This window comes from Pongo abelii, chromosome 6 (assembly GCF_028885655.2).
Source record: "Pongo abelii isolate AG06213 chromosome 6, NHGRI_mPonAbe1-v2.0_pri, whole genome shotgun sequence".
NCBI lineage: Eukaryota > Metazoa > Chordata > Mammalia > Primates > Hominidae > Pongo > Pongo abelii.
Genome location: NC_071991.2, coordinates 55,308,213 through 55,323,350, shown reverse-complemented (window position 1 = coordinate 55,323,350; position 15,138 = coordinate 55,308,213). Strand labels below are relative to the sequence as shown.

The 15,138-nt window shown below is 40.1% G+C and overlaps 2 protein-coding genes across 10 annotated transcripts in view; one reads left to right on the top strand and one right to left on the bottom strand.

Moving 5' to 3' along the window:
• LOC100449509 (histone-lysine N-methyltransferase 2C-like) overlaps window positions 1-10,500 on the bottom strand; it is a 60,288-nt gene extending 49,788 nt beyond the window's left edge. The window contains 7 exon segments of the mRNA XM_054560586.2: window positions 99-172; window positions 1,788-2,002; window positions 2,241-2,373; window positions 8,518-8,637; window positions 8,738-8,770; window positions 8,949-9,077; window positions 10,039-10,500. Of these exon segments, the coding sequence (XP_054416561.1) occupies window positions 99-172; window positions 1,788-2,002; window positions 2,241-2,373; window positions 8,518-8,637; window positions 8,738-8,770; window positions 8,949-9,077; window positions 10,039-10,183 (849 nt within the window). The 5' untranslated portion in view covers window positions 10,184-10,500.
• A 62-nt stretch (window positions 10,501-10,562) lies between these two features.
• WIPF3 (WAS/WASL interacting protein family member 3) overlaps window positions 10,563-15,138 on the top strand; it is a 197,646-nt gene continuing 193,070 nt past the window's right edge. For 4 of the 9 annotated variants that reach the window (XM_054560582.2, XM_054560578.2, XM_054560581.2 and 1 more), the window contains exons 1-2: window positions 10,563-10,935; window positions 14,981-15,090. The gene's annotated coding sequence lies outside the window, so the exon portion shown is untranslated. The remainder of the gene's footprint in view (window positions 10,936-14,980; window positions 15,091-15,138) is intronic. The other 5 variants (XM_054560574.2, XM_054560577.2, XM_054560575.2 and 2 more) reach the window with 3 other exon arrangements.

Below are 15,138 nucleotides of genomic sequence, written 5' to 3'. Positions count from 1 at the left end.
CAAGCATTTTCTGAAATGGAAATTTGTTATTAACCTAATACAAATAAGGTTCAAGCACTGTATTTAAATATTTAAAAGATAGGAGTTTCTTAAAATACCACATATGGTGCTCTTTCTTGTGAGCTTGCTTTTCTCCACAATTTGGCAATTTGCTTCACTCTAGTAGTCTAATCTGCAACAAAAGAACAGAGTATAACACTTTCTCAGAGCCATGCTAATGATGTGTTGTAATAAAGAATGTTGATGAACTGCTGACAGTTAATCTTATTCAGGCCGTATTCTCATGAGGTCATAGACGTATATTAAGCTTTTTACAAAGAACAAAGATCCTGGCACACTGTAGGCCAAACAAATGTTTTCTAAATGAAGTGTTGCCTTATTAACAACCTAGCTTGTAAAGTTGGGAAGTTTTTAGATTCAAGGGACAAAGTAGCAAAAATGTAAGCCAAACATAATAAATTCCCTCTGGTGGTAAGATACCACCAGAACCAAAGTGCAAGTTTGTAAAACATCTATCAATCTGAGCTACCAGAAGTAAACAAAGTCATAAATAAGCATCTCACTAGCATTTGTGGACAACAAACACATGGAAAAGTAATGAGTTCAAACCATTTATATGAAATTCAGTGTCATCACGGTATATAAAATGAAGAAGCCTGGGTAAGATCAACAGTTAATGATAAATACAGAAATTATTTATTCCACATTACAAAAAGAAAGCAAGCTTCCAAAAAGCCAATGAAAATGAAAAATCAGTTCACAGACCAACAGCTTTAACACAGTATTTCATGAGGTTCTTGAGTCACAAAGTAAAATTATTAAAGAAAATTACTTTTAAAAAAGTTACAGCTCTGCTGTAAGGATAATTTGTGCTGACACAAAATGACAACATACCCATGTATGTTCATAAACAGCAAATGTAAGCATGGAAAGAAAGTGGCTGAAGAATGGGACACTGCCTTCACAGGTCTCCCTGCATCAAACCACTGATTTCTATTGTTAGATAAAAAGCATTTCATTTATTACAATACGTAATGAATAAAGTACCATGAAGACACCAATCCAAAAAGGTACCTAAAAACAGGGGTCATCCAAATGAAAAGTCACTTCCAGGTACCCCTCTAGTAATTTAAGAGTTTGTGTATTGATAGATAGCTGGGAAACTATTGCAAAACTGAGTTTGAATAACTTTTTCAATCCTGGTTTGTCTGACACCATGAACTCAAAATAATAAAACCGCATTGCTTGCATGTATTCAATAATTGACATTTCATTAATCCAAATTTCTCATTAACTGGTTAATCAGAATTTTCACAAACTGTACTATTATCATCTGTGTTTTTCAAGAGGCAGTGGTAATAGCTAGACAGTCAGGGAAAGTGAGAGGGGAAGAAGGGAAGACAATATTGAATTCGTTTCATAAAAACACTATTTAGGATTCACTGATTTAGCCTAGCAGTATTTTTGATTAAATGATAGTTTGGGTTCTAGAAATTTTTTAAAGAATCACATAACACTGATTTCTGCATATTAATAAGTACTGCTAGGAGCTGAAAAACTGATCATTTCACTAATTGAAACTAATTTTTGGGAAATATGAGGATGGATGCAGGGTCTAGGACAAAGTAAAATGCAAGATGTTTCTAGACATCTAGGGAATCTTTATGTTGTGGGTCATCATAGACGAAAATTAGTTAAGCTACCTTTCTATTGCAGTTAAAAAAAAAAGGTATTGCACATGCGAAAATGTTGGTAAAATAGAGAGAAATAATATATTCATGGCTTACCAGGGAATTCTTCCTTTAAGTTGGGGAAATTAATATTGGTGTAGAGAACTGGAGCAACTGTTGCCATTTTACCCGGAGCCTCCTCTTTCTCCCACTTAAGCGTGCTTCTCTGGGCATTCGACATTGTGTCATTTTCTCCTTCCACAGTGGGAGCTGATGATGTCTAAGAGTTGTTAGGATCACTTGCCATTGGATTAAAGGCTGAATTTTTATCCCTGGGAAAAAATAAATATCTTTACTTTATAAACATAAAATAACTTTTTAATATATGTTCAAGTATAGCTTTCATTAAAACCTATTACAAAATAGTTAAAAGTAACATATTTATAGCAAAAGCCACAATAAATGCAACATACAATAATATCACACACAATCATTTAAGCAGACTAATTTATATATAAATCAAACAGAAATTAGTGCAATTTAAGTTTCCATAGAAAATAAGGCTTGTACCTGGCATCAGGATAAGGGGATTGTGCAATTGCAGAGAAAGCTCCCAGTCCGCTTCCAGGTGGCAAAGAATTATGTGGGAGATGAGGACTGGGTCCAATAAGGCCATTCATGAGAGGCAACCGTGAAAAAACATCTTAAGAGAAAAAAATAATTCCGTTTGCATAATATTCATAAATAACAAGGAGTTGAAGTAAAGCTGACCCTTGAACAACATGGTTTTTAACTGCATGGGTCCACAAAAACACAAATTTTTTTCAACTGAATGTGGATGGAAAACACAGTGAAACCCATGCATAGAGAGGACCAACTTTTCTTGTATGCCAAGTTCCATAGGGCCAACATTTGACTTATGTATTCTCAGATTTTGGTTATACCTGGGGGTCCTGGAACCAAAGCCCCAAGTATAGAAGAGATGCTTATACTTGTAAATCAAAACCTTTAATGCAATTTAAAAGTAGGATTTTTTTCAGTATTATATTATATAATACTTAAAGAGTGACTTTTGGCTATAAGATTTTGAAATATGATCTCTACAGCTTGATTATTTCATTATTGTGTACTAGAAATAGCAAGTGTTCCGGAGTCCAAAAGCCCGGGGTGTGAACCTCAATTTTACCTGTTAGAAGCAAAATCAATTTCTATTTCTGTAAACCGTAGGTATTCTGTTATTTGGGTTAATTGAGATAATGTATATACAGCTCTAAACATAGTTCCTGGTATGCAGTAACTATTCCACACATATTAACTCCTAAAAAACACTAATGAATCACAGCAAATGCTAGTAAGTTTTATCAAATATTCTTTCTCTTCATTAAAAATTTACAAACAGATGTTTCTTATATTTTATTCCTGTTCCTCTTAATACCAAAAAAAAAAAATCTATGATTCTTTCCTTTTTTTTTTTTGAGATGGAGTCTCACTCTGTCGCCCAGGCTGGAGTGCAATGGCAAGATCTCAGCTCACTGCCACCTCCGCCTCCCAAGTTCAAGCAATTCTGCCTCAGCCTCCTGAGTAGTTGGAATCACAGGCACTTGCCACCATGCACAGCTAATTTTTGTACTTTTAGTGGAGGTGGGGTTTCACCATTTTGGCCAAGCTGATCTCAAACTCCTACCTCAAGTGATCCACCCGCCTCAGCCTCCCAAAGTGCTGGGATTACAGGTGTGAGCCACTGTGTCCACCCCACCTATGATTCTTAAATTGACACTTTCTCTAAATTAGTTTAGAGTAAGCAATATATCTATCACTATCAATCAAATGATTATTGCTAAAAATATATTCACTCTGGTTTTGGCCTAATTTTTATAACTTACAGTTCAGCCCCCAAACACATTTGAATTCTCATTCGAGCTTATTCACAAACATCAAATACCTTATCGTTTTCTTTCTGAACAGACATTAGGCAAATAAAAGGACCATCTTATGTTTCTTCACAACACTCCTTTAAGCATGTAACTCCAATCCTTATTGTGAAAGTCTACTTGTCTAAACTATTTGGAAATAAGCCAACTGTCCATATTGGAGCAGTTTCCAGAAAAAAGAAAGAACAAAAACTTTGTGTACCTTCAAAAAGCCCTCCCAATTAAACTTGGTGATTTGTGGAAATACACAATGCCTCTGTTAACTGTTGCAACACTTACAGCCATACGATTACAGGAGATCCACATCACCAATTAATTACACAAATAGCAATACAGAGTTGACTAGTACTTGGTATAACTAGAGAATTCCTAACCTGATCACCTGATTTTTTTTTTAATCTAATGTCATTCCATTAGATTAAAAAAAAAGTCTCATACACATACATTTTACAATGTATAATGGTCTTTCACTTAAACCACATCATTTGAATGTTACAACACTAAACCCTACATAGCTCCAGTATGTATGTGCAGATACTAAGGATGATCACTGACAAGTTTAAAAGATTTTGTCTCAAAGACTTCCTAGAACTCTCTGACTTCCACAAATGGGCTTACCCTACTAAATGCCACAGCTGGGTCCACTGGATCAGGTTTTCACAATGACAAATATCTCACGACACTTACATTTACTCCAAGGATTAAAGGGCAAGATTTCTGCTTTTTTCAAACTAGAATGCTACATCTATTTTCAACTTCAGTGAAAAGCAGATTCCATTAAGGCAGGGGTCCCCAACTCTGGGGCCACAGACTGGTACCAGTCCATGGCCTGTTAGGAACCCGGCCGCACAGTAGGTGAATAGCGGGCAAGTGACCATTACTGCCTGAGCTCCACCTCCTGTCAGATCAGCAGCGGTATTAGATTCTCATAGGAGTGCAAACCCTATTGTGAAGTGTGCATGCGAGCATGTTCCTATGAGAATCTAATGCCTCATGATCTGAGGTGGAACAGTTTCATTGCAAAACCATTCCCCAACCCACCAACCTGGGTTTGTGAAAAAATTGTCTTCCTTGAAACTGGTCCCTGGTGCGAAAAAGGCTGGGGACTGCTGCGTTAAGGAATGTGGAATTTTAATAAACAATATCAAATGTCTTTCATATAATTAGGAGAAACAAGACTTTATTGACAAGGAGAATGTGATCCATACTGTAGCTAGGTATCAGTGCCATCTACTGATATTACAATAATAATCTTGTAATAATCTACAATATTACCATGTTGAAACTTTTCCCAATAGTAATATTAGCTATTATTTGTTAAGTACTTTATGCTATGCTAAGCACTTTCTTAAAAGCTTTACAGCTTCACGAAAACCCATTGAAATAGGTTATTATGTTCAGCTCCATTTAAGCAAAGAGGACCCACAGAAATTAAATAATTTGTTCAAGGACAAACAAGTAAAAGCAAAGTATTTCTTCTTATTTTACAAGAAGTGGTCTTTTTTTCCCCAAGTCCACCATATCTACCCAAACTAGTCATATTAGTTTATAAAAGTTCAAAAGTTACTTCACAACTTTTACATAAAGGTATTTCAAGTTACTCTATCTCAATCTTGAAAATTCTGTTCTCTACTTTCTGAACTTTATTACCATCAGACAATAAAGCATATTACATATTACATATAACATATTACACTTTGCCTCCCCTTTCTCATTAATTCTATTGAAGTTACTCCACTGAAGATTAGCAACAACCTTCCCATGGTCCAATGAAACAATGTTTTTCAAGTAGTCATGTTACTTAACTGTACAACCTGTCTCTAACAATCATTCATTTCCAAGATCCTATACCTCTCACTCAATGTCTCAAATCTCTCACTACTTTTTTTACTTTCACCTAACCTTTAAAAGGAAGAAAGAAACATGTAATTGCACACCTAATATAAATCAGATGAGTTAAGCATATACTTAATTACATTTAATTAAAAAGCATTCCTCGAGATTCTATACTCTACTGGCAGTATATTCTCTTAATAAATCTCATCCTTCCCACATCTGCAATTAGCACAATTACACAGATAATTCCTACAATTTCATCCATCTCCTTGACTAACTGCAACTGCTTGTAAGTCAGAATAGTGTATATGTCCCATTTCTACTAACCTAAAAGAGGTCTAAAACTAAATTCATTGTACCTCCACTACCTTCTATCAGCACAACACACTAAGTCTTCCTTTGTTTCACGTTTCATGATTATCCTCTGGGCCCCTGGTTTATACACAGTCTAATTCACTTTAATTTCCCCCTTTCCTCACACCTTATATCCATTCAGTAGCACAGTCCTACTTGTTCTAATGTCATTTTCTCTCGTATCTATTCCTTCCTTTCAATCAGCACTGAAGTATCTTTACATGGAACCTACTTTTTAACTTAGTCTCAACCACAATAACCTCATTAGTACAATTCTTCTTGTCCCAAGTGTATTCCCAATATTGACACCAGAGCTACCTTAGCAAAACACATAAGTGATCAGATCACACCACTGGTGTAAGGTCTTCAAAGGCTCTTCGAAGCCTCTAGGGAAAAGGCCAGCTGCCTCTGCCTATTTCTCAGAGCCCTTTACAATCAGCACCAATGTCCACTTCTAGTTTTGCTTCCTTAAACAATGCCCACTCCCTTTGCTCTGGAAAACGTTAAAGTTGCCATTCTTGAATAACTATGTGTCACCCTATATGTAACTTGATCATGCTTTGTCCTTACATTAGAACTACTATTCTTTCAAACAAGAACAATGAAATCTTAGTGATTCATAAGGCTGTACTTGAATTATACTGCACTATAATACGCATTAGTTGTATATCTGAAAGTCTACAGTATTAGAATTACAAACTCCTAAGGGTAGGCAACCTGATTCACCCTGTATTAACACCTTGCAAAAAAAAAAAAAAAGTAAAGAAAAAGAAGTCATCCTCTCAAGACCTTTTAAAAATGAGACTGCACAATGAAGTGATTTTCATAATGATTATAAGATGTTTTTTATAAAGAAATACATCTTTGATTTTTAAAATATGCACTTTCAGTTCAGAAAACATAAAGACAGGTCATTTTTATATGTTGAAAAGAGAAATACTGAATAGTTCTTAATCGTTAAAACAGCATATGGGGGCTGGGCGCGGTGGCTCACGCCTGTAATCCCAGCACTTTGGGAGGCCGAGGCAGATGGATCACAAGGTCAGGAGTTTAAGACCAGCCTGACCAAGATGGTGAAACCCCGTCTCTACTAAAAATACAAAAAATTAGCTGGGCGCAGTGGCAGGCACCTGTAATCCCAGCTACTCAGGAGGCTGAGGCAGAAGAATCGCTGAACTCGGAGGGCAGAGGTTGCAGTGAGCCGAGATCACGCCACTGCACCCCAGCCTGGGCGAAGGCGTGAGACTCTGTCTCAGAAAAAAAAAGCATACAGGAACAATTAAGGCAAGAAGTAGTTATGATGAGTATATTACCCAAATGTAAATCACATGTCTAGCCTAGCAAAAATCAAGGTAAATTTATGTTTAGAGGCTAAACTGGTAAAAACTCAAATATTTCCATTATGTGCATTACGGAATTTTCACGTATATACAAAGTTGTTAGTAAAGGTTACAAATTATTCACACACTTTGGCACTTATACAAGAAAAGGATAAGATATCCTCATGTTATTCAATTCAGGATATAGTCATGAGGCAGTGACAACAGGATATAGAAAAATGTTCCTACGCTCAAATCATCAGAAATATATACTAGCTGGGCACAGAGGTCCACGCCTGTAATCTCAGCACTTTGGGAGGCCGAGGTGGGAGGATCATTTGAACCCAGGAGTTCTAGACTGGCCTGGGCAACAAAGTGAGACCCCCACCTCTGCAAAAAATCAAAAAATAAGCCAGGCACGATGGCGTGTGTCTGTGGTCACACCTACATGGGAGGCTGAGGACAGTAGGATCGCTTGAGCCCAGGAGATCGCAGCTGACGTGAGTTGTGTTCACACCACTGCATGTTAGCCTGGGTGACAGAGCGAGACCCTGTCTCAAAACAAAACAAAAATACATATAGGTAGAGTTATCTACATGCCACCATGCAACTCCATAAACTCCTTCCTATAGGAGATTCCCGTACCTGTACCAATTTCCCTATCCACTCATACAGACCTTAATCCTAGGCTATCAAATTTCAGCTCTACAGAAAAGGGGAGAAATTGGTAGCTAGTTGTAAGTAGGCAGAAGAAAAATGAACAAAATAGGCAAACATTCACAAAATTTCATAGTGTCTACAGGGATAGAAAGGTCACTGATTTACTATGAAAGTATGTACTGAACACATACTCTGTGGCAGGGCACATAAGCAAGCACATGGACAACTCTAGCCTTTAAAGAGCTCACAATCTAAAGGGAAGACATAATTACCCAAACAGGTATTATATTTGTGCCATATGCTACAAATGAAAAACGTGGGGGTGGGGTGGTGACCAGCTAACCTCTGAGAGATGACAGTGAAACCGAGGGCGTACAGGCAGCCAGGTGAGCGGGGACAGTTCCACACACACACAGAAGTGCCTATGTGGGAAATGACTAGAGTGGAGTGAGCTGGGAATGGGACTTGCAGGGAGGGAAGAGCGCAGGCACTGTTACATCCTCCCCACTGCCAATGAATGAGCAAAAGAATTCTGGACATAAGGATAATTACAGAATTACAGAGAATTTCAGGGAGACCGCTATGTGAAGTCAGTATTTTTCTATCATTACAAAAGGGTTTTTCTCCCTATCAGTTTGTATATGTGGCTACTAAAGAACAGGACAAAACTTGCTTGTGTGTATATATGTACCCACATATATACACACGTGTGTGAATATAATGTAGAATTATAAAGTCATAACATACCCTGATTGTGTATTGGCAACAGCTGTGTTGGTGGGGGAGGCTGTGGCAATGGAGTTGGCTGAGTGTTCGCAGGACTAAGTACACCTGTAAATAAGTCTTCAACATCTTTTCCGCCAAGCTCTAGGAGATAAAACAATAATAGTAACAAGATTAAAAGACCAGTAGGGTCATGGTATGGGGAATGCCATTTTCATAAACTAGAAAATCAAAACACATTTACCTGGAATTTTATATAATTTTCCAAGAATTGCTCCTAGAATAAATTTTAAAAAAAATAGAAACATTAACAGCTACTAATTCAATATACTGATATAAAATAGTATTTAACTGATAGAAATAATTAGAAGTTAAATTATAACCATGCAAAAATCTTTAAAAATCATATTTACTCAGGTCTTTTAGAAAGCCTAGATGTAGGGCAAATATTTTACCATCTGTGACCATTTTGTCTAGTTCAGGACTGAGGATCTCATCTAGCTGTTCTTCACTTAATGGTCGTGAACTCTGATTGACACTTGGCTGAGGCAAAGAGGAAGGATCATCAGTGACAGGACCAATATCTACAAGAGTAAGGAAAATAAATTTAAAGGTACATTCAGAATACTCACACAAAAATGTATAGCACTATTTACCTGTACTTAATATATAACAATATGATTAAAATAGAGAAATAAAGTCTGTAATTCTGAATCAGAATTCTCATATCAATTTGGAGAGTCGCTCAGTAAAAATTAGGCACAATATATTTGTATTCGGTGCCATGTAAAGTTCTATTTTAAGTAAAAACATTCCCTGAGGAATAAAAGAATACATCTGATTTTAACTTGCCAACTCCTGCCAAAAAAAAAAAAAAAAGCTTAAGATAGGAGTTTATGAGAAATCCATATGCAAATAATTGCTTTAATTTGGAAAATAGTGTTATCAAATGTAGAGTTCAATTATTATGCACAGTATGTAAAAAGGAATATGTTTCATATGAATTAATGAAAAGCCCTAAAATTCTCAGTGTTTAATATTATCCTTTGTAAATAACTTCAATTATAGGTAATATTTTTAAAGTATTCTATAGGCACATTCTGATTATGTACATTACATTATAAAATTGTAAAATGCTGTAGCTCACATTTGCAAGAGTCACATGTAAAAGTGGTTTATCATCTACATTTTTTTCATGCTTTCTCAATATTATTACTATCAAAAAGTAAAAATTTAGTCTGTTCTTATTTGATCTTATATTAGGAACTAGCTCTACAACATTTAGGTAATATTGTAAATCACATATTAACAAAAATAAAATTATTCATTAAGCAAAGTATGGATTAGTGACAAATTAGCACTACTGATAAACAGCATGCACCTACAGGTTGTTTCAGCTGAAATCACTATAAAAAAAGAAGACTACTTCTAGTCAGCCGTCATCCATTGCTCAGTTTCTTACCAAATGGAAAAGGTGAGCTCTCAACCTGGAAAGTGCATAAATCAAGACCTATAAGACCCAAACCAAATAAAATGGATGATTACCACAGGAGCGGGAAGTGAGGGAAAATACAAACAAAAGAAGAAAAAAGATACAGCAAGACTTTAAGGCAACGTGCCTTAAACGTGATGCAATTAGAAAGACAACAGAAAGACAACAGTGGCCGGGGCTGCAGCTGGCGCTGGCCATTGAGGAGCTTCTGCGCGACAGTACGATCGGTTGCACCTTCTGCGACAGGTGCCGGCCGGTTGGCGCGCAGCGCCTGCTAGCGCAGTCTGGCCCTTGCTGCGCCCGCCCCGAAGACCGGGAAGTCGTAAAGCTCCTCCTCGCAGCTTATGTGCGGCGGCGGCGGGGCCGAAGCCTAGGGAGACAGAACTGCCAGCTCAGCAGCCGGTTACATCCCGCCCGGCCACCCGTAGCCAGCGTCCGCTCAAGCGCGCTCCTGGAAGACCCAGCAGCCCCGCCGCGGGTTCCGATTGGCTCCGCGTGAGTGGCGGTCCCCTGCGACGCCACAAGAGCGTGCCTTCCGTGACGTCACAAGGGCGCGTCTTCGCCAACACCATAGAGGTGGGCTTTCGGCGACGTCAGAGGCGCGGGTGTTTGGCTACGTCACTGGGGCGCTACAGTGCCTGGAGCTGGGCAGTCTTCTAGTCAGAGTGGGGACTGGTAACAGCGACCTCCCCGCCAGGTCCTGTGTGTTGCCGGCTGAAGAAGGGTAGCTGAAAAATTCAGACACAGCACAGTGTTTATCTTGGTCAAAAATAGAAAACTATGTCTGGCGCGGCCGAGGCGGGAGGACCCTTCAGGCCAAGAGCAGCCTAGTAACATGGCGCAACCCCATCTCTGTAGTCCTACCTCAGCCCCCCAGCTACTTGAGCCCAAAGGTTCAAGGCTCCAGTGAGCTATGATCCCACCACAGCATTCCAGCCTGCGAGATTGAGGTAAACCCTGTCTAAAAAAATTAAAAAACTATCCAAGTGTGCAACAGGGAGGGACTGCTAAATAAAACATGAGGCTGGCTGGGCCCTACTGTAATCCCAGCACTTTGGGAGGCCGAGGCGGGAGGATGGATGGCTTGGGCTCAGGAGTTCGAGACCAGCCTGGGCAACATGACGAAACCGGGTCTCTACAAAAGATACAAAAATTAGCCGGGCGCGGTGCGCACCTGGCCTAATTTTTGTATTTTTTCTAGAGATGGTTGGTGGGGGGCCTCGCTATGTTGCCCCGGGCCAGTTTCGAACTCCTGAGTTGAAGCGATCTTCTCACCTTGGCCATCAGAGTTGTCGGGATTACAGGCGTGAGGGACCTCGCCCCACCTGGATTAGGCTACTTAATAACATAAGAAAGTGCTCCGCCAGGCTCAGTGGCTGACTCCTGTAATCCCAACACTTTGGGAGGCCAAGGCGGGTGGATCACCCGAGGTCAGGAGTTGGAGACCAGCCTGGCCATGGTGAAACCCAGTCTCTACAAAAAATACAAAAATTAGCCGGGCGTGGTGGCGCATGCCTGTAGTCCCAGCTACTAGGGAGGCTGATAAAGGAGAATTACTTGAACCCGGGAGGCGGAGGTTGCATTGGGCCGAGATCGCACCACTGCACCCCAGCCTGGGCGACACAGCGAGACTCCAAAGTTTGACACCAGCCTGGGCAATGTAGTGAAACCCTGTCGCTACAAAACAAACAAAAACCCAGGGATAACTGTGTCCACCTGTGGCCCTAGCTAGTTAGGAGGCTGAGGCAGGAGGATCACTTGAGGCCAGGAGCTCAAGGCTGCAGTGAGCTATGATAATCCCACTGCTTCCCATCCTGAGCAATAGAATGAAAGCATGTCTCTAGATAGCTAGCTAGCTAGCACGTAGTTTTGTATCAAATTTTTTCCCTAGATTTGAACATGTTTTTCTAAAGTAGCATTCAACACATCAGCATTTTACATGTTATTAGTTGTTAATATGATTATGTTTTTCTGAAATACAGTATCCTTTACAAAAGCAGTTTTGTCTTTCAAAGCACATAGATAAGGCCCTCAAGTGAATTTGTCTGATGTTGGCGACCTTGGTACCATTTTGTCCACTTGGTTGGAAAAGTCAGTCAATAATTTCAGGTCACTGTTGGCCTTAGAAGAAGAGCCCAAAGGCAACAAACAAAGGCGCTGGTGTCCAGTCGCCTTCTAGAAGCGTTTTCACTTTCCCTTAAGGTTTCCCTTGATGAACATAGATGTACTGTATGTAGAATTGACCCAGTGCTGCCCTGGCAACTTGGTGTATTAGGCCAAATTTACATTTCTTACCTTTATGAGAGGCACCCTGGTAGGCTAGTGGAGTTACACATAGTCTGATCTCAGCTGCACTGTCCAGAGATGCAACACGGACTAATCAAATAACATTCTCTGAGCCCGTTTCTTTAGCTGTAAAAGAAGAATAACATACCCATCTAAAAAGGCAGCTTATTGTATTTGATTGGTCTTTTATTTTCTATGAAACTGTGTTTAACACAGTAATTATTTTCATTTGTATACTACATTTGTGTTGTGTTTTTGGTTTTAGTTTTGTTTTTGAAATGGAGTCTTTTTTTTCGTGGTTTTGTTTTGTTTTGTTTTTGAGATGGAGTCTTTCTATTGTCTCCCAGGCTGGAGTGCAGTGGCATGATCTCCGCTCACTGCAACCTCCACCTCCCAGGTTCAAGTGATTCTCCTGCTTCAGCCTCCTGAGAAGCTGGGATTACAGGTGCCCACCACCACACCCAGCTAATTTTTAAAATATATTTTTAGTAGAGATGGGGTTACAACATGTTGCCCAGGCTGATCTCAAACTACTGACGTCAAGTGATCCACCTGCCTTGGCTTCCCAAAGTGCTGGGATTATAAGCATGAGCCACCGTGCCTGGCTTGTTTTCAAATAAGGGTTTCTTGGCTAGGCATGGTGGCTCACACCTGTAATCCCAGCACTTTGGGAGGCCAAGGTCAGTGGATCACCTGAGGTCAGGAGTTCGAGACCAGCTTGACCAATATGGAGAAACCCTGTCTCTACTGAAAATACAAAATTAGCCAGGCGTGGTGGTGCATGCCTGTAATCCCAGCTACTCAGGGGGCTGAGAAAGGAGAATTGCTTGAACCCAGGGGGCAGAGGTTGCAGTGAGCCGAGATCGCACCATTGCACTCCAGCCTGGGCAACAAGAGCAAAACTCTGTCTCAAAATAAAAAAAAGATTTCTTAAAATGATATTTTCAGTATTTTATAGATGACGTGTAAGCAGCAATCTTAATAGGATGTTACCTGACACTTTGCGAGACTGGCAGCTGATTTCATCCAGATGTCTCTAATTCTTTTTTCTTTTTCTTTCTTTTTTTTTTTTTTTTTTTTGACAGAGCCTTGCTCTGTCACCCATGCCGGAGTGCAGTGGCACGATCTTGGCTCACTGCAACCTCTACCTCCCGGGTTCAAGCGATTCTCCTGCCTCAGGCTCCCGAGTAGCTGGGATTACAGGCACGCACCACCATGCCCAGCTAATTTTTTGTATTTTTGGTAGAGACAGCGTTTCACCATGTTGGCCAGGCTGGTCTCGAACTCCTGACCTTAGGTGATCTGCCTGCCTCGGCTTCCCAAAGTGTTAGGATTACAGGCGTCAGCCACTGTGCCTGGCCCAGATGTCTCTAATTCTAACATGAGATGTATTGCAGGATCATAGCAGAGTGAGTTGCTGATATATCCAGAAGGAAACGAGCATGGAACTCTCACGACAGCTGTCCTGAGAAGTGTGTGTGTGCTGTGCTTGAATATCTCACTGCTCATTTATACACAGGCTTTCTGGTGACTGAGTTAACAGTATGTGTTTCATAAATAATGTAGCCCTCTTTCTTTCTTTCTCTGTCTCTTTTTTTTTTTTTGAGACAGGGTCTTGCTCTATTACCCAGGCTGGAGTGCAATGGTGCAGTCTCGGCTCACCGCAATTTCAGCCTCCTGGGTTCAAGCGATTCTCCTGCCTCAGCCTCCCAAGTAGCTGGGATTACAGGCATGCGCCACCATGCCTGGCTAATTTTTTCTTTTTTTTTTTTGAGACGGAGTTTCGCCGTTGTTGCCCAGGCTGGAGTGCAATGGCACAATCTCGGCTCACCACAATCTTTGCCTTTCGGGTTCGAGGAATTCTCCTGCCTCAGCCTCCCGAGTAGCTGGGATTACAGGCATGTGCCACCACACCCAGCTAATGTTGTATTTTTAGTAGAGATGGGGTTTCTCTATGTTGGTTAGGCTGGTCTCAAACTCCTGACCTCAGGTGATCTACCCGCCTCGGCCTCTCAAAGTGCTGGGATCACAGGCATGAGCCATCGCTCCTGGCCTAATTTTTGTATTTTTAGTAGAGAGGGGGTTTCACTATGTTGGCCAGGCTGGTCTCGAATTCCTGACCTCAAGTTATCTGCTGGCCTCGGCCTCCCAAAGTGTTGGAATTACAGGTGTGAACCACCATGCCTGGCCAGGTCTATTTTTTTAAGCCTACATGTTTTGCACTTGTTTAAAGTATTTGAACATACAATTACTCAGCTTCCCTTGTTTATGCTTGAATTTTGTATAATCTTAAATATTTTTTCCAATCTAAGCTTTATTTTATCCCGTTTCTTCTATGTTTGTATACCTTTAGGTGGCTATCTTCATTGAAAGTTTTTTCTCAAAAGCCTTAAAATAGAACATAGTTCTTGGCAGCAATTCGAAAGTTATTTGAGGAGAAGGGGAGACTTACAATGATGATTCGAATGAAGCAAACTAAAAAGTAATGAAGCAAGACAGAGGAGAAAGCAGTATTCACTTGAGCACATCCCAAAAGAATAACATTTCAAATGTAACTAGAAAAAAGTATGCTGAAGTTCGCAATACAGAAATAATTATTAATAAGATAGCTTTAAAGCCCTGCTCAGCTTTTGAATGTTGGGAATTGACCCAGAGATGGCTGTAACCTAAGATGGTTCCTTCAGTAATGACCATTTTTTCTTTTTCAAGATGATGATTATTCCCCACCTTCTAAGAGACAAAGACCAACGAGCCACCACAGCCACCAGTCCCAGAACCCGCCAATGCTGGGGAACGGAAAATGAGGGAGTTCAACTCTGGTAAGTTCTCAGCGAAATCCACGACCTTTTCCTTTATCTTCTGGACTC